This window comes from Struthio camelus, chromosome 1 (assembly GCF_040807025.1).
Source record: "Struthio camelus isolate bStrCam1 chromosome 1, bStrCam1.hap1, whole genome shotgun sequence".
In the NCBI taxonomy this organism is placed as follows: Eukaryota; Metazoa; Chordata; class Aves; order Struthioniformes; family Struthionidae; genus Struthio; species Struthio camelus.
In genome coordinates this window covers 143,321,861-143,340,963 of record NC_090942.1, presented here as the reverse complement: position 1 = coordinate 143,340,963, position 19,103 = coordinate 143,321,861, and the positions used below count along the sequence as shown (strand labels likewise).

Sequence of the window (19,103 nt, the reverse complement as noted above, 5' to 3'; positions counted from 1 at the left end):
GCTCCACAGACCCACTGAAATGTATAGTTTTCTATTTTAAAAATTCTATTTTAGAAGAATATTATTGTGTGCATAGCTAAAAAGTAGCAAGTGTAAAAGTCGATACATTCCTTAAATTTCTTAAATTTGCTAAATATACAAGTTCTTCAACAGCCTGCTTGCGTTTTTTCCTTTTCCCGTAGAAGCCGCAGCTCCTTGAGTGAAGTACACTTCACCTGGTCTAGGATTTCCTAGACAATTTTGCAAAAGGGTTCTTGGTCCTTCAGGAATTAAAGAACTGAGTCTGAATCAAAATGAACTGTGTACTCATAAACAACATAGCCTACCTTCAGTCTGAACAAAAATCAATGCAATATTGTAACATACACTTGCAAAACACTAATTCAATGACACATATGTCAGCCACACAAAAAAAAAAAAAACAGCTTTCACCACAACAATATTTTACCTGTATTTCAGGAAAAATTGCTATTTCCTTGACATATTTGAAATGCTACAGTCTTTCCATATATCATTGTAGACATTCCAGGAAGGGAGACAAGATGGGTAGAGTTAATGGGTAGAGTTTTATTAGCTCATGACTTTATTACCTCATCTAGCACTACCCTTTAAAAAAAAAAACCGGCAGTGCAAGTTGATGCTTGTCTCTCCATTGCTCCTATTAGTTGGCCCTCGCCTGTAATTTTCAAGACAGCTCTCTGTCTTGCAGAAAGGAGGACTTCCACATTAAGCAAATAATGGAGACTAGTGGATGACAATCCCATAGTAGACTGCTACCATGTATCACGTTAAGTAATGAATGTCCCCCTCCATATGGTATCACATAACCAAGAGGAAAGCCTCTTTTCCTGGCTCCAGTTTAGTTTTGCTCTCTCTCTCCCTTGCTCCCAGACCTGCACATGCTGTTCACATGTCTGCAGATTATATTCTTACCCAATCCTATTTTAAGGAACTGCAGCAGCTCCCAGAACAGCAAAGGCTGCAACAGCATTGTGTTGACAACAGATGGAAAACAGGCATTGTACAAAGGAGCAAGCAGTAGGGTGGGAAGTGCGAGTCTATTCCTTCCTACTTGAAATTTAACATGCCTGCTAACCTGATTAGGATCCCCTAGCTGGGATCCTTTTGCCCTGCAACACTGGCAAGATATTCCCGGGAGGAGAGCCCCCAGGCTCTGTATGTCTTTTCATACAGGTAACAACAGACACAATCCATTTCTTCCAGTTCTCTTAGAAGCCTTTTCGAGATTATTAAGAACTGAATGCCACATGAAATGTGTGCCACACAGGACAACTACTACAATCCAGCCTTCTGGACCTCCCCTCCTAATCCATCCAGTTGAAGGAACATGACAACCTTTAGATTGTGGGAGGAAGGAGAAATGAGATGGGGAGAAAAATCAACCTGAAATTGTATTATTTCAGAAAGATATAAGCTACTATAACCATTCATACAGTCTGAGCTACAGAGGAATATACTGGAACCTTGTACAATGACAATTTCCAATGAAAGATCTAAGTTTCCTCATCATACTGTGATAAAACTTTCCAGAAACAAAAAAGCCTTTCATGTGCCAGCTTTCTAGAATACAGTCTGACAACCAGCTAATGAAGACATACCATAAATAGAAAATAACTCTCTCTTCAAGGCAGAACTGAAGCATTTGTCATTGACACATGTCTGGTCACCAGAGGTATAGCTGCTATACACAGCAATCATTCCTGACAGGTCCATCATGTTTCAGACATTTTTGGCATCAGGTAAATGAGCTGAAAATTAAGATAGAGTAATTTATTTTAAAGTTATTGAAAGGCTTGTAACACGAGAGGCTGTCAAAGCTCAGCCTAAGTCACCACCCAAGCCACAGCATTTTAAAGCCTCCAGTCAATGTAAACAATTGCATACGGAATTCTGTGAATTAGCTTTCAAGCCTAGATTTTTTTTTTCTTTTTATGTCTTTCATCTAAATTAAAAGACACTAAAGAGAAAAATATAATGTATACGCTCATAAAATGCGGACAGCAGAGGTTAATACCAGTTGTCAACATCCTGAGTTATCGGCAGTTTTTTTTATATATTAAAAATTGTGTTTCTCTTTCTTAAATCATCTGTTCATGCAAAGCTGACAAATATTTTTGTGGTTCCATCTTTGTAAAGTCCCAGATATTGGCAGCATGCTTGAGGAATTCTATCACCATTATATTGTCTCCTTCCATTCTACCAGTCTTCTCACCTGTGTAAAGCAATTAAGAAAGACAGTGAAGTGAAGTGGGTTGTGGTACTAGAAATATGTTGATAATATTCAAGTTTGTTTTTCATTGGGCTCAGAAGCTGTTCTCGGTTTGCATTCTCAGTGGGAAGGTCACGGATGAGAACAACTTGACTGAGGCTCGATACAGACCAGATGGATCTAGTAGGTACAAGTAAGCATCTTAGGGGCATTAAAATTTGACATCTGCTCCTACTACTAAGGGGAAAAGCCATGCCTGTTGATAAAGCTTAAAGGGATGCCTTAGAACCCCTGAGGGCACCTGGATTTAGAGAGTAACACTCAAGAACTGGGTAATACTTATAAAAATTATTTACTGTGTTTAATGGTAGTCTTAGCGCTGTTTACACTAAAAATTTCTTCTGTCTTTGCTCACCATCTGAAGGAATCTCTCCTAAAAATACCTTAATTTGAAGTCAAGGTGCTTTGCATCTGGCAAATAACTAGGCAATTCAGTTTTGTTTTATCCTAACGGCATGGTATAATTATTTGCCACTCTGATTTGCAAAGGATGATGTTAAGATGCAGTAAGATAGTATTTAACAAATTCAGAATAATTGTTCTTGAACAGTATACTGAGATTTTTGTGGGTTTAATCTATAAATTCTGAACAAACATTTCTAGTACATCTGGCACTGGCATAAGCCTATTTCTACTGAAACCACTGGAGACATTACCATCAACTGTAGAGATATCAGATTCAGGCCAGCACTGAAAGCTCCAGAAAAACCTCTATATTAAACTACTAATTGTATAAATGGAAAAATTGATAAATATCAGTCAGCAGGCTGAAAGACCTCCAGCTAAAGAAAAAAAATAGAAACTTACTCTACATTAATGTATAAATCTTTTTTAGTCTTTAAAACTATCTGTAAGTCATGCGTTCTATCCCAGAACAAAAGCAGCCAGTATATCCTTCAGAAAACGAAACATTCTTCCCTTTCTGCAATTTAAAGAACGGCTGAAGTTTAACTTTCAGGTCTAGACCACATGCCTGCTCTTTTTTTCTAGGTGAGAAAAATAAAAAATTGAACATTGGAAGAAGGCTTGAAATAATTATTACTATCATCATTAAAATTACAGTTTCAGTGCTGTCCAGTGATAAAATTTATGTATTTATGTGATTAAACCAAACCTTTTACAAGATCAGCTAATACAATGCAACATCCAGTGCATTCCTACTCCACTTGATCAACGAGGATCCACCAGATTAAAAAGAAAATGCATGAAATTTATCAAAAGCCTACTGTCATTCACACTGTTCAATTTTTTAAGTCAAATAAAATCAAACAATAAGCCTCTAGCTACAGAAAAAAAATCACAGAATCACAGAATCGTTTAGGTTGGATGGGACCTCTGGAAATCATCTAGTCCAACCTCCCTGCTCAAGCAGGGACCTCTAGAGCACATTGCCCAGGATCACATCCAGACGGGTTTTGAATATCTCCAGCGAAGGAGACTCCACTACCTCTCTGGGCAACCTGTCCCAATGCTCTGTCACCCTCACAGGCAAGAAGTTTTTCCTCAGGTTCAGATGGAACTGCCTGTGGTTCAGTTTCTGCCCATTGCCTCTTGTCCTGTTGCCGGGCACCACGGAGAAGAGGCTGGCCTCATCCTCTTGACACTCCCCCTTCAGATACTTGTACACTTTGATGAGATCCCCTCTCAATCTTCTCTTCTCCAGGCTCAACAGGCCCAGTTCTTGCAGTCTTTCCTCATAGGAGAGGTGCTCCAGCCCTCTAATCATTTTGGAAGCCCTCCGCTGGACTCTCTCCAGGAGTGCCATGTCTCTCTTGTCCTGGGGAGCCCAGAACTGGACACAGGACTCCAGGTGAGGCCTCCCCAGGGCTGAGGAGAGGGGCAGGAGCACCTCCCTCCACCTGCTGGCAACACTCTGCCTAATGCACCCCAGGAGACCACTGGCCTTCTTGGCCACAAGGGCACACTGCTGGCTCATGCTTCACTTGTTGTCCAGCAGCACTCCCAGGGCCTTCTCTGCAGAGCTACTTTCCAGCAGGTCAGTCCCCAGCCTGTACTGGTGCATGGGATTATTCCTGCCTAGGTGCAGGACCTTGCACTTGCCTTTGTTGAATTTCAGGAGGTTCCTCTCCGCCCAGCTCTCCAGCCTGTCCAGGTCCCTCTGAAGGGCAGCACAGCCTTCTGGTGTGTCAGCCACTCCCCCCAGTTTAGTATCATCAGCCAACTTGCTGAGGGTGCACTCTGTCCCTTCCTCCAGGTCATTGATGAATACGTTGAACAAGACTGGGCCCAGGACTGACCCCTGGGGGACACCGCTAGCTACAGGCCTCCAACTAGACTCTGCGCCACTGACCACAACTCTCTGAGCTCTGCTATTCAGATAGTTCCCAATCCACCTCACCGTCCACTCATCCAGCCCACACTTCCTGAGCTTACCTAGGAGGATGTGATGGGAGACAGTGTCCAAAGCCTTGCTGAAGTCCAGGGAGACAACATCCACTGCTCTCCCCTCATCTACCCAGCCAGTCATTCCGTCATAGAAGGCTATCAGATTGGTCAAGCATGATTTGCCTTTGGTGAATCTGTGCTGACTCCTCCTGATCACCTTCTTGTCCTCCACATGCTTAGTGATGACCTCCAGGAGGAGCTGTTCCATCACCTTTCCAGGCATGGAGGTGAGGCTGACAGGCCTGCAGTTTCCTGGCTCCTCCTTCTTGCCCTTTTGGAAGACTGGGGTGACATTGGCTTTCTTCCAGTCCTCAGGCACCTCTCCTGATCTCCAGGACCTTTCCAAGATGATGGAGAGTGGCCTAGCGATAACATCCGCCAGCTCCCTCAGCACTCGTGGGTGCATCCCGTCAGGGCCCATGGATTTATGGATGTCAAGTTTGGACAAAAGATCTCTAACCCGATCCTCCTCAACCAAGGGAGAGTCTTCCTTTCTCCAGACTTCCTCTCTTGTCTCCAAGGCCTGGAATTCCTGAGGACTGGCCTTCGCAGTGAAGACGGAAGCAAAGGCAGCATTCAATAACTCTGCCTTCTCTGTATCCTTTGTCACCAGGGCACCCGCCCCATTCAGCAGCGGGCCCACGTTTTCCCTAGTCTTCCTTTTGCTATTGATGTATTGGAAGAAGGCCTTCTTGTTGTCCTTGACATCCCTTGCCAGATTTAATTCCAACTGGGCTTTAGCCTTCCTTGTCGCATCCCTGCACACTCTGACAACGTCCCTGTATTCCTCCCAAGTGGCCTGTCCCCTTTTCCACATTCTGTACACTTCCTTCTTCTGCTCGAGTTTTGTCAGGCGTTCCTTGCTCATCCATGCAGGTCTCCTGCCCGCTTTGCTGGACTTCCCACTCAGAGGGATGCACTGCTGAGCCTGGAGGAGGTGATGCTTGAAGATTAACCAGCTTTCTTGGACCCCTCTTCCTTCTAGGGCCCTACCCCAGGAGATTCCCCTAAGTAGGTCCCTGAAGAGGCCAAAGTTAGCTCTCCTCAAGTCCAGCGTTGCAATCCTACTCATTGCCCTGCTCCCTCCTCGTAGGATCCTGAACTCCACCATCTCACGGTCACTGCAGCCAAGGCTGCCCCAACCTTCACATCTCCAACCAGACCTTCTTTGTTTGTTAGTACAAGGTCTAGCATTGCACCTCTCCTCGTTGGCGTCTCCACCACCTGAGTCAAGAAATTATCATCAATGCTTTGCAGGAACCTCTTGGACTGTTTGTGCCTAGCTGTGCTGTCTTCCCAGCAGATGTCAGGGTGGTTGAAGTCCCCCAGGAGAACCAGGGCCTGTGATCGTGAGGCTACTTCCAGCTGTCGGTAGAAGGCCTCATCGACGACTTCCTCCTGGTCAGGTGGCCTGTAGTAGACCCCCACAACAGTGTCACCCATGTTACCCTGCCCTTTAATCCTTACCCATGGGCTTTCAGCTTGCTCTCCATCCACCCCGAGGCAGAGCTCCACACATTCTAGTTGCTCCCTCACATAAAGAGCAACTCCACCACCTCGCCTTCCTGGCCTGTCTTTCCTAAAAAGCACGTAGCCATCCATGACAGCATCCCAGTCATGTGAACTATCCCACCATGTCTCTGTCGCTGCAATGAGATCATGGCCCTGCGACCGCAATACATCCTCTTTCCTTATTTATCCTGACAAACACGCCCCATAGCTTCTAGTAAATACTATATGACTACCGAGACATATACCTGATTAATTGGATGATTTTTGCCTCTTTCTGTCAATTTGTCTAGCCTCAAACTTTCTTCCCAACTACTGCAGAACCAGACTGACCAAAGCTTGGTTAATTCATGATCTCTGAGTTCATAGTTGCACAGAAAGAAATCTCAAGATAGAAAAAAAGCCTCTAGCTCTTCTACATCTCAGTTTCCTTTCCAAAATTGCTAGAAATGAATCAAATGTCAACACATTATATATCTTTGTGAATAAGAAAAATGGAGGCAGATTCATTATTTAGCTTCATTTGCACAATAATGTGATTTCATTGTTTTCAAAGGAGCTATAACCATCATATAATTAAAAAAAAAAAACATATCTTGTTCAATTAGCTGCTATGTGGGAATATAACTTCTCAAAAACTATAACTAACTGTCTTTCTATTAGGATACACCATTACTGTTATCTCCCCCTTCTCAGCTTTCAACTATTTACTGCCTCACATATTTGTCCATACACCTGCTAACATCCAATGAAATCCAAAGTCTTACAGCAAGCAAGGTTAACAAATGAATTTACATTGTCTAGGACCAAAAAAGCCTTGAGGCCTGACTGGAAAGTTCCAGTAGTACAAACAAATCATTAACAGTTTAAAAATATTATCAGTTAACCACAAATGACATAGAGCCCTGTATCTAAGAGCTAAATTGTGAGATGAGAAATCATGCTCATGTGAGTCAAGTGCAATTACTTGCGTTCTTTTTTTAAAATATAACATGAAGATAACCCCCCCAAAGAAATCTATAAACAAGAAAAATAGAACTATTCTTAGAAATTCCAAAAATGGGAAGGAAGGTTGAACTACGGTTGCATTGGCCTAGATGAATGCATTATTTTCATCCAACCTTTACCATCGACCTGAAGCTTCAACTAGGTGGACAGAAAAGATTTGTTCTGAAAGAATCGTACTGTTTTCCTCACATTATCTTACTACAGGATCCATGGCAATTGGATTGCAACCCTCACAAGCAGCAAAAGCTTGAAGTCTTCGCTACCTTGGCTAGACTTTCAGTTTGAGTTGTGACCACTTCAGAAACTACAATGACAACAGTTTGTCAGACTTATGACTTGAAAGATAAGATCCTTTTAATAGACTTGCGCCCAACATTTTGATTGCCATTTGGCTTTTTCTAGCGTACAGGAATAAGCTATTATGCTGCAGCTCTTTTCTCATCCAATGACTTAGTGAATTTGTGCAATATAGTAAATCCAGCATTGCTGAAAACTCAGAGAAAACGCATAAAAAAATGCAAAACTTTTCCTGAAGAACTGGGATTACTACTTAATTCCAAATACATGCAAGTAAATCGCGGTATTGACTGAAGAGAGCAGGCTGCCATTGCCAGAATATATTTCTGGTTGAACACTCTCCAGAGAGCAATTTGGTAATCTCTGGAGGGCAGGAATTGTTTAGGAAGCCAAAGCAGCCTGTTCCTTGTCCCTCTTTTCTCATGAGCCCCGTTATCCATGAATATGACAGAGAGGAGCTGAGGTCCTTAGGAAGACAGAAACGCAGAGCAAGCTGCCACCACCATGACACATGGAGTCCAGAACCTACCCCCACCCTCTCAACTTACTTTTAGGGAAAAAATGAATGGGAATAAGGTGAAAAGCAGCAGGCCATAGTTCAGCAGAGTTACCTGGGCAGGTCACACGCTCAAGGACCCCTGCTATGGAACAACAAACTTAATGTTTATTTGCCTGCATTGGTATACAGGGAATGACAACAAATTAGCTACATCTTTGTGTAAATTTGTTTAGAGGTTTTCCCTACAACCAGAGTCCCCAGTGAAGACAAAAAGGTTTTCAAACCAATTTTTTTTACTAAACTATAAGCTAGAATAAATGTAAAACTCAAAGCAGCTGGCAAAGACAGAGAAGAATTAAAAGCCATTTACAAACAACTCTTTCCATGCTCATTGTGTCTGTGCAGGACTGTTCCCTGTTTCCAGCCTTTCAGTTAACTGTGTTACAGTAAACTCGGCAGTCCCCTCCGCTCCTAGACAATTTCTCTTCCCAGCATTTTCTTCCCTGGTGTATGCCTGCTTGAGATGCAGGTCCCCTTTTTCCAGCTTTCACCCTTCTGAGCCTCTCTGTCTCTTCTTCGCTTCTCCTGCAAGTTCTGGAGCCATGTCTCCCTCAGTAACCTCAGCTGCTACCAGGGGAACTCCCCCACTTTTTGGCTTGAGTCAAGCTGCTTATGTTTTAAAGGAACATGATGTAACATACAAACAGAAGAAACAAAGCAAAACGTGTTGCCAGTAAAAGTATAATAAGCCACAAATGTTTTGCTGAAAGACGCGTGTATTTTTCTGTATTAGGTTTTCCGTAGAAAAACATTTTTATATAATTTTGATGTCCTGTCTCTGTGACAGCCTAGAGACATATGGGTGAAAACCTGGTTCACAGAAGTAAATGGAAATTTTACTACTATGGGTTGTGATTGTTTGCTATATATCTGGAAATATCTGTTGACTATTTCGGTGGAGGAAAATGAATGCGTGATTCTTTTAATCAGAGATGAAAGGAACAGTACTCTACGTTCAAAGCTGAAAGGGTGCACTTACCTTTCAACGCCCCCAGTTCTCCATACTCTTGTCCTGTGATCTCTTGGACATTGAAAAACTGAAAAACAGATACTACTAGAGTTGGGATAGCAAGTTCACAGCACTCTTCTTTGTTGATAAAGGCTGCATGGCCCCAGTGTTCATACAAGGACCTGATCCAGCCAAAATCAACAGAAGGCTTTTCATGGACTTCAAAGGTTTTTGAAATATAAGGCCTTATAAGGCTCAGCTGTGGGAAAGGTCAAAAAATGAAGATTCTTGGTGTAAACTCCTTGGCAAGCACTCTTTTGGTGCAAGGTTTACATTTGCTAAGCACTAATGATTCAATATCATTCTGAATGTTTCTTTCTTCCATTATATCATATTCCTGATACTTGATCATTAATCTCATTTTCAACTTTTAAAAATGTGGATACTAAATAATAGTATTTTCTTTTTCTGTTTACAGAAGCTGGGTGTGTACTCAAATCTAGACAGCAAGAATTCACATAGACTAGCCAGAGAAGTAGACCAGCTTGTGAATAATAATCTTCATTTGTAGACATATATAAATTTAGCGCTTGCTCCTAGGAAATTTGCACTTTGCAAAATGACAAATGTTCAGCATCTGGGAAAACAGTTTGTTTTCAGGCTATCTTGAATATACGTATTGGCTTTTCCTTTACAGGACACTTACTAAGCCAAACACATTTAAATGCAGTTCCAAGCACTAGTTAATCACAGGCAATCCATAGGCAGACAATGAATAACGTTTGAACAACAATTTTAACATGAGCGCTACGTAGCTTATAGTCTCTCCTCATACTGTCATAAGTGGATACATGTTGGAATGGAAAAATTATTTACAGTTTAAAACTCTAGTATTTCTATTTCTGAAGTCTTCTAACGCTCCTCAAAAGCAATGCCCCCCCAAACATAAACACCTATGATATTATAACTATGCTTTTCCAGTATTTTTTATACGTAGAATGTCTGTTTCAAAACATATTAGCATCAATGGCAACACTCTTATTGGCTTTATTCCACTTGGGATCAGGCACATTTATCAAATTAACAGCAATTTTAAATTATGAAAAAGAGCAAAGTAATACAAACAATTATGTCAAATATGTAAGCATCCAGAAGCAGTACGTGACAGAAGTATCTTGCCAGCTCTTATTGTTCAATAAATTCACTCACCATTCTCTTATCTTTTCATATAGTTCATTTGATTTATATTTAAAATTTACACTTGAGATGCAACCAAACATTCAAATTTGGGAGGGCAATGTTCAAACTTAAGGTGCCAATTCTGAGGGATCAAAATTGCTAGATAATAATGACCAGACTCCATAACCCACACACTCACATCAACTGCAGAAGACTTCACTGATGCCTTCACTGATTTGAGTTTGGCCATAGGAAATGGAACGTAACTCCCACTGAAATAAGTGAAGCTCATACCAGAGACTTGGATATGACTGCAAAGACTACTTGTGGCTCAACTCCACAGTGTAGATTTCTACCATTTTGAATAATGCAGATGTTTTCATGAGGTGCAACCATCATCATTCAAAATAAACCTTTCATCTGAAAAGATTTTGTGTAAGATCTATGCATCTGTTGTGTTCATGATGGCAGATCTCAATAATAAGAGCACATCAAATGTCAAAATAATTATCCAGATCATACGTCATATGAACAACCAAAACAGAAGAAAGATTTAGATTTAAAGGAAAGAGAAAACCATAAAATAATCACAGATGATCAAATTCATCTGTGCTTGTTAGGAGACATATGAAAGTCAGAATTAAATTTAACAGGAGGACTATTTTTGGAAAGGAGTGGAGTACTGAAATGGCAACACAAGCAGATGGCACATATTTCCTTAGTAACATGTAGAAAAGATTGTGAACACGTCCTGAAAGATCCAAGCAAACTAGGTGCCTGGGCAGCCTATCAATTGAAACTAAAATACTCCAGGTATAAAACACTACCTCTCTACTACATATCATTACAAAAGTACTACATATCTTTTCAAAAGACTTCATGAAAAGCAATTTAAGGTTTAGGAATTTAATTATTCAAGATAACTAAAATAAATAGTTTCTTCATGATCTCCCTTTTCTGTACAGCAGAGCACAGAGATACACATGCACCCTAGACTTTTAGCCTGGCCTACAGCTTCCCCATCTGGAATCAATTGCAGATTTTTGCAGGTGCAGTCACTTTGGAGTTACAAGCAATTTGAAGGCAGATGTGCTGGCATTTAGACAACTAACTGCCTGACTTGTAGGTAAAATCTGGTATAGGGTATCTAGAGGTAATCACTTGCACACTATCTATTTTAAAGTATAAAATTTGAGAACTTTTCAATATTTTTTTAAAAGATTGTCTGTTTTCCCTCAAAAACTTTAGCTGCACTGACAGACAGCAGTCCATTTAGGGCAGTAAAAAACAACCTCCTATCACCATACAGTTATTGCCTACTGAATATAACAAACATTTAAGGTCTTATGGTTCCTTCTTATAGCTACTAAACGTTAGGCAAGGTATAGAACTATTAGCTTAAGAAAACATTTTTTCCATCCTTACAAAAACATTCTTAAGTTAGCATTAGGTGATCTGTTGTTTGTAAGATACATTACTATTAGATTTATATTAAATCATAGTTATGAGGGGAAATCTCTACATAATTTTCCTTCATATATCACAATACTGGCTTAGCGTTTCAGGGATGTCTACAAAAGGTTCTGTACCAAAAGGTTCAGCTGGAACTCATCCAGCATTTAAATAAGTTAGCTTAGGTAGGAATACAGAACCTATATAGGTCTGAGCTCATCCACGCCGTTGCTGATAACATTTTTAATCAGTATCTGTGTTAATTAGTTAAAACCAATGCCTCAGGACGTTCCAGCAGTAAGCACAATTCTGGTTCACACTACATGTATACATGCCAATGGACCTGGATATCCAGCTTAAGAACAAAGAAATGGTTTGCTAAGATTCAATTTATTAATGAAGACTATACAAATATGAAAAAATAGCAAAATCACAGAGAGATGTACAGAGGTCTGAAAAAAAGAAAAAAGTATCTAATTGGATTTAGCATTAACATTCTGCTCTTAATGCACTGTCAACCAAAAATGGTCATATATATATATATTTACATATATATATGATAATTTAAGAAACTTATAATATTGAGGCTGAATTTAGAATTGATTACTGATGTTTAGTACTGATTATAGTTATAAAATGTAATTACTCCTATTCTCTCTTCTATTCCAGATCACTCATCCTTTTCTCCTTGAATGATAAATGTATTATGACCATGAATAGAACAACACATTTCTTTGGGATAGAACCTGCAAGTTCAACCTGCCTGTTCTTTTCAGTTTTTTGTATAACAGGAGTAACATAACAGTTAAACTGTACTTTCTTCATCATCACTCTCTCCATCTGTGAAACAGGGTTACAGTACCTTAAGCACGGCATGGTGGGGGTAGGAGGAGAAAAAGAAAGGAGGCAAGAAGGATTACAGTTCAGGCTTGTCAAAAGTAACTTAATTCAAAACTCATACAACTGACTTCTACTACGCTCTCTCACTACTATGACTCCATTTCAGGCATTTGGTTGCAGCATGAGCATATGGTTGTGGTCTCTATCTGTTCCTGTGTCTCCAAGCAGCAAACGCAGCCAGTTGGTCTCTCCGGTAACTGATAACCCAATCAATTGCTACTGCCTTTCTTCCATGCTGTGGCATGCTCCACCACCCTTCTGCCTGGTGACCCAGTACGTGAGATGTACAACTCCCACTACCCAAGGCAGGTTGTAGAGTTTCACATATTAAACAGGAAGACACCTGAGAGGTCTATAACACATGGTGACTAAGACAGAAGTTCCAGGAGTTCACAGGTCCAAGTAAGCACTACATGCACTCAGTAATGTTTTTAATGCTTTTGTTTTAGCCTGTATGCTTACATTAATACTTGCCCCAAACTCTTAGCATTCACACAGAAAATTTGCAATCCGATTATTTTGTGAACATGGCTCAGGTAGCTAGCAGTAGAGGTTAAAATTCAAACCATGCTTTCACTCAACTCGAAACATCAACACTAAAAACTACTCCCATGCTTGCTCCCCCAGATGGAATGAGTTCATCCACAGCCAGTATCACTGATGGGAAAGGCCATTATACTACACAGAATCAAACTTCCATATTCACAGACAACAACGTAAGGAATCTAATCTCACTCCACTAAAACAGATAGGTTACACAGAAAAGCTCTAGATAAACTAATCTGAGTATTCAAGCCTCCTCTCCTGCTACCCAGAAAGCTATACAGAGTTCTTGAAAAGATTATGAAAAGACTGTCAAGGTACACAAGGATGCAAAAACATGTGTAGTAACTGTAATCTTAATCTTCATGAGGTTTTTACCTTGTGTTAGTTACTATAAAGCCAGATTCACACAAAAACATTTGATGCATCAAAGCAGAATCCAAAACCCTGACTTCTTCCTGTATATCAGTGAAAAAGCTGAGAAGGGAACTGCCTTAACTATTCATCTGCAAATACTGAAGGAATTGATGTATTCAGTGCTATCTGAATAATAGCCCTTCTTTATAACCTTGGTTCCTAAAACAGCATGCCTGCTTCCACATAGGATCCACAGCCTTGAGGATTCCCACAGTCAGGCACCTTAGCCTTTCCTTTCTTTCTAAAATAGAGGAGGAATCACCCCTCATTTCTTATAAGCACAGCTTTTAGGTTCCTCACTTATGCACAGGCATACTCTTTTAGATAACCCAATGGGCTGGTAGCTTAACGGGTAGAACACTTACGACACAGGACAGTCAGGTTTAAATCTACACCTTTTCCGCTACAGACAGGCCACGTGACTGCCATGCTCTTGGTTGCTCCAAGAACACTCTAGCCTTCTTCCTCTGTTCAGGTGATTTGTAGACAACAACGAAAATAATTCTTGCCAGAAACAGCGCACAGAATTAGGAGCCCTACTCTACTTGTCAATGCAGTCACCTAGGAGCAAGGACGGGTTCTAGTGAATGCTGCAATTACTCCCTCATACCTTTTATACAATAGTCACTGTAGCAGAGGCTAAAACCCAGGTCTCAGTACTCAAAACACTCAAAAATGAGTACCTTAAACATTAGGCTAGAGAGCCCTATTCTTTCTGCTCACAGGGCAATGAATTGTTCATTCTCTGCTGTCCAGTGGCCCAAGCTCCACAGGTGCGATAAAATGTTCTCATTCCCCAAAAGTCCAAAATAACCTAAAATCCAATGCTGCACAAGACAGATGTCAGAGTCCCTTCATTCAGAGGATGAACATCATTCTCTCTGGTGAATGAGTATTATAATTAACAAGCTATTATACAAAAGAAGAAACAGCTATGATTCAATCTGCTTACAGTTTATGTTTTGTTTATTATTTTTGAACGCACTCTGTGCCAGCATGTTTCTAGATCAGTTTACAGATAGGTCAAATATAGATATAAAACATATATATTATATTGGGCCATAAGACTCATGTGGTGCAACATCTCTCATGTAGATCCCAAATGTCCTTTGGTGTGACCTCTACCTAGAACTGCCCAGCACTGTTAAAACTGAAAAACTCCTGGCCATAGGAATTTTATAGCAAATAAGAGGCATCTATGCTTGCTCAGCAGGCATTCCGAAGATCACAGACTTTTGATTTAGGTGATTAATTCTTCTTCTAGCCCACATCAATAGCCTGCAGTTTAAAAAAAAAAAAAAAAAAGTAAAATCTTCGACCTGTGCATTGGTTAAAACAATTTCCTAGTGAGAATGTACCTTTAAAATGGCATTTAGGATTGCTTCTGAGGAATAAAACAAAAATAAATAAATAAATAGAACATCTTTTTTGCCCTGCTAGAAATAAGGATAGTAAATACAAATGGATGAAAATTCTCCTTGTAAGAAAAAGAATGAAAATCTGTAAACGTTTTGGGAATTTAAGAAATACCAGCTAGCCATTCAAACAAGGGAGCCAGCAGTGATAGATATAAACCTGATTTCCTGTTCATATTACTTGATGCTCCATTCTCTTGAAAAGGTTGTTAGTGTTGTCTTTTGGGGACTGTGAACTATCTCTTCAAAAAACGGGAGAGTCCACCTTCCATGCTGCATCCAGCTACTATTACCCTCATCCCCACCACTAAGGCAGTATCTAAAACAAGGCTGGGGAAATGAGTGGGTCACTCTTCTCTCAAGTCCAGTTCTAACTGGGAGACATCAGAGTTCCTTCCTCCTCCTGTTGGGACGAGCTAGTGTTTGGTTCACTTCAAAGGTTGAATCAGATTACAAGATAATTGGGCATCTCTGCAATGAAAAGAACTCCAGAAATTGCTACCAGTTGAGACCAAAATGGGGGAAGGGGATAAAAGGAGAAAGAAGAAAAGGGGAGGAAAGAAACATCCTTAACCGTCATGGAAGAATACTGCCTGGACCTGCGTGACCTATAGCCCACTGCATATTATCAGTCGCTGAGAGCATCCAATGCTCACTGTACTCTAAAAGCTCCCTCCCTTCCCTCATTAAAAGACAATGGAAAGCTTAACTTTTATAAGCCAGACTACTTTATCTTCCAAACATTGCGGTCATTTCATGTCTACCAGGAGTTTAATCCCTGGTAATTTAGATAAATTACCTTGTGCTTTAGCAGGTTGGGGTTAAAACTCCGAGATTTGCAACAGATTACAAAAAACAACCAGTTATTAACTCCTAACTGAGTAATTTGCAGCTTATTTCACCCTGGCTAATTAAAATGTAATCACTATTGTTTGCCAGTGCATTCTGTCAGCAGTTTTACGTCGGAAGAGAAATCATGCCAAGAAAACACAAAAAAAGCCTTTCACTAGGAACTGGCTTCATCTAAACTGCCTCTTTAGCCACTGAAACTGTAAAACAAGTTAAGTTACAATCGCCTGACAACGTAATAGAAAAATACTAATCCCTCTCCAAGATAATGAACTATTTTAATGAGTCTCCGCCTTTCGAGGCATCCCGCGAAGCGAAGACCTCGTTCACAGCAAGCGCTCCGCTGCCCCAGCCCCAGCGGAGCTGCCGGTGAAGGCGCCCCGGGCACGGTGCGATGCGGTGCGGTGCGGTGGGGCGCGGCGCGGCGCGGCGGGGCGCTGCCTCCTGCACCCCGCCTCGAGCTGCATGCCCGGCCTGGACAGCTGAAATCCAGAGACCGGCACCAAGCAACTCCTGCTGCATTTAAAACAGGGCGCATTTGCTTTCCGATTGATGTTTTTTTCCATCGGGTTATCCTTAAACATCTCTCAAAGCAGCCTTTATGCCGCCACCTAAGCTCTCAGAGCTGCTTTACGCAAACTCTGAGTAGTTCTAGTTTCTAATTCACAGGAAAGCACAGGCAAAGCAAGAAGCGCGTCCCCCGCTTAGTCCCCCCCACGTTGTGCAGACGTGCTATCCCGAAAGGTGGAGGTGGCTCTGCTTCCTCTCGAGCTGACGATCCCTTTCTGAAAGGGGCTGAGAGGAAGGAAGTGCCGGCAGTCCAGATGGGTTTCCAACGTTTCCTCGGGTCGGTTCGGTTTAATGCACAAGGCAGAACAGGTGGGGAGGGGGAGCAGGGAAAGGTGTATTACTGGAGGTGGGAAAGGACGGGCGGATACCCGCTGCTGTTAACCCCCGCCCGCACTGCTTCCAAGGCGGTCGCTTTAGCAGTTTTCAGTTCCTTTTATTTTATTCCCCCCCACACACACACTTCATCCCCGTTTCCTCACCCTGTCAAGCAGGAGTGTGTCCCTGTGTTTCAGAAATCACGCCTTTCCCTCACCCCCACGTCCCTGGGGATGGGAACCAAGTAGTTCCAACATGTTCCTGAGCATCACTCAAAAAAAAAAAAAAAAACACTCAAACTTTCCAACCAGCTTAGCGACGGGAGCGCCTCGAGGAGCGGCAGGACGCGCAGACCTCGCACCCGGCATGCCGGCGCAGCCCCTCGCCGGGCTCCCGCAGCCTCGCCCCGCCGAGGGCACGCCGAGCACCTGCGGGCCCCCGGCGCCGCCCGTCACCGTCCGCCCCGTCCCCGGGCGAACGAGCCCGCTGGCAGGCAGCTGACAGCCGGCAGCCTGCGAGTGAGCCCGAAGACCCGCCGCCACGAAGGGATAAACCAAGCGGGCAAAACCCCCTTGGAGAGGCGGCCGGTCCCGCGGCGGCCCCACCTGCCCACCTCCGGCAGAAGCCGCCGCGCCCGCCGGCTACCGCGGCGGCAAACTGCCCCCAAGTCGGCCCGGGAGGCGCTCCGGCCCCGCCGCCGCCTCCACCCGCCGCTCCCCAGCGACGCCCGCCCGCCTGCCCGCCGGGCCGGGCCGGGCCGGGCCGGGCCGGGCCGGGCCGGGGGACGTCGGCGGGGCGCCCCTCGGCGGCGCCATGGCCCTACCTGGAAATGCTTGAAGAAGGCGGAGATGCGGGTGATCTGCAGGCTCAGGCACCTGGAGGCGCATCTGGCCGCCGAGAAAGCCTCGTCCGGCTTGCGGGCAGCGGCGGCCGCCTTAGCCGCCGGCGCGGCGGGGCTGCCGCCGGCGGCCGTTAGGCAGAGGAGCAGGAGCAGGGTCAGGGACGCGCCGGGCACCATCGCGCCGCGGGGAGGGCAGCGGGCGGCCGGGCCGGGCCGGCGGGTGCTGGGAGGAGCAGGAGGCGGCGGCAAAGCTCCCGTTCGCCGGGTGGTGCCGGGCTGCACTGGGGACAGCAACCTCCGCGCCGCCGAAACTAAACAAGAAAGTTCAATCATTCAACTCCGCTTCCCCCCCCCCCAAACTCCCCCCCCCAACCCGCTCCTTCCCCTCCCCTCCGACCTCCCCTCCCCTCCCCCGCTCCCGGCAGGGGGTGGGCCGCGGGTGACAGGCGGCTGCGCCATTGGCTGCGCCGCGCCTGAGTGACGGGGCAGGCGGGCTGTGTGGCCGCGGGCAGGTCGCGCCGCCGGCGGGGCGGCTCGGCACGGCAGCGCCCGGGTCGCCTGCCGCCGTCGCCGCCACCTGTGGGGCAGCGCCGGCGGAGCCGCCCGCCGCCTGCCCACACACGCGCGTGCACACGCACAGGGTCGGAGTGGCCGCGCGGGGGGCTCGGCTGGCGCCCACCTGGGCGTCGGGGACGGGCAGCCCCGCGGCGGAGCTGCCCCGCTGGCACCGACCGTTAACGGCGGGCCTCGACGCCCAACGGTCGCCCTGTGGGGCCCGCCGCGGCGGCGGGCACATGGTTGTCGGCGACGCCCGCTCGTGGTCTGTGTTTCCCCACAGTGCTGCCCCAGCCTCGCTAGGTGTGCGGAAAGTGGCTGAGCCACCGTCCTGTGGAGTCTTATTTGTATGATGGGCTCTCACTCTTTCTCTCTCTCTCTTTTTTTTTTTTTTAAGGGGAGGGCAAGAGGGTAGTGAAATTCTTGAAACCCAGTTTCCCGGCAGAGAACCCAGTGCCGTGGTGAGCCCTCGTCCCAAGGTGAAACCTGCATAATCTTCCCTGATGAGTTATTTAAGTATGAAAATTTTTCAAGTCGTAAGTCCAATACCTTTGCGTAATAGCTGCAAAATTAAAATAACATCTTGAGCTTTAAAATGGCTACCCTACAGTATGCAACAACCATATTCTTTCTCTTGGCTTTTTTCGTTCCTGTGCTGGAAGTGCACGCCACGGTATATAGCACATAGGTTACCTACGACATTCCTCTTCTGAAGTACAATTTATGAACTTCTCCCGTTGCAGTTACATGCTACTAGAAAGAGCAAGTGAATCTTTCCTGCCTGGAATCTGTCAATTGATCTTCCTGAACCTGGAGATCCCAAGGTCGTATCAGCTGAAATAAGTAGTCTTTAGGCCATTTCAGGAGCTATAAATAGTAGTTTAATGTGGTTAGAGAACACTATATTAAAACAGACTGCAGGAGTTGTCTCTGCTGAAACAGGCTTTAGCATAAGTTAAGTGCACATTTAGAAAATCTCCTTAAAACTTGTCAAAATGCAGCAAGGCCTTTGACCAATCTTGCTTATACTAATTTTTACACCGGGGTAT

At 44.0% G+C, this 19,103-nt stretch overlaps 1 protein-coding gene across 1 annotated transcript in view; it reads right to left on the bottom strand.

The window, feature by feature from the left end:
- ANOS1 (anosmin 1) overlaps positions 1–17,855 on the bottom strand; it is a 137,440-nt gene extending 119,585 nt beyond the window's left edge. Inside the window, exon 1 of the mRNA XM_068921409.1 lies at positions 17,482–17,855. Coding sequence (XP_068777510.1) covers positions 17,482–17,832 — 351 coding nt within the window. The 5' untranslated portion in view covers positions 17,833–17,855. The remainder of the gene's footprint in view (positions 1–17,481) is intronic.
- Positions 17,856–19,103: the final 1,248 nt, after the last annotated feature.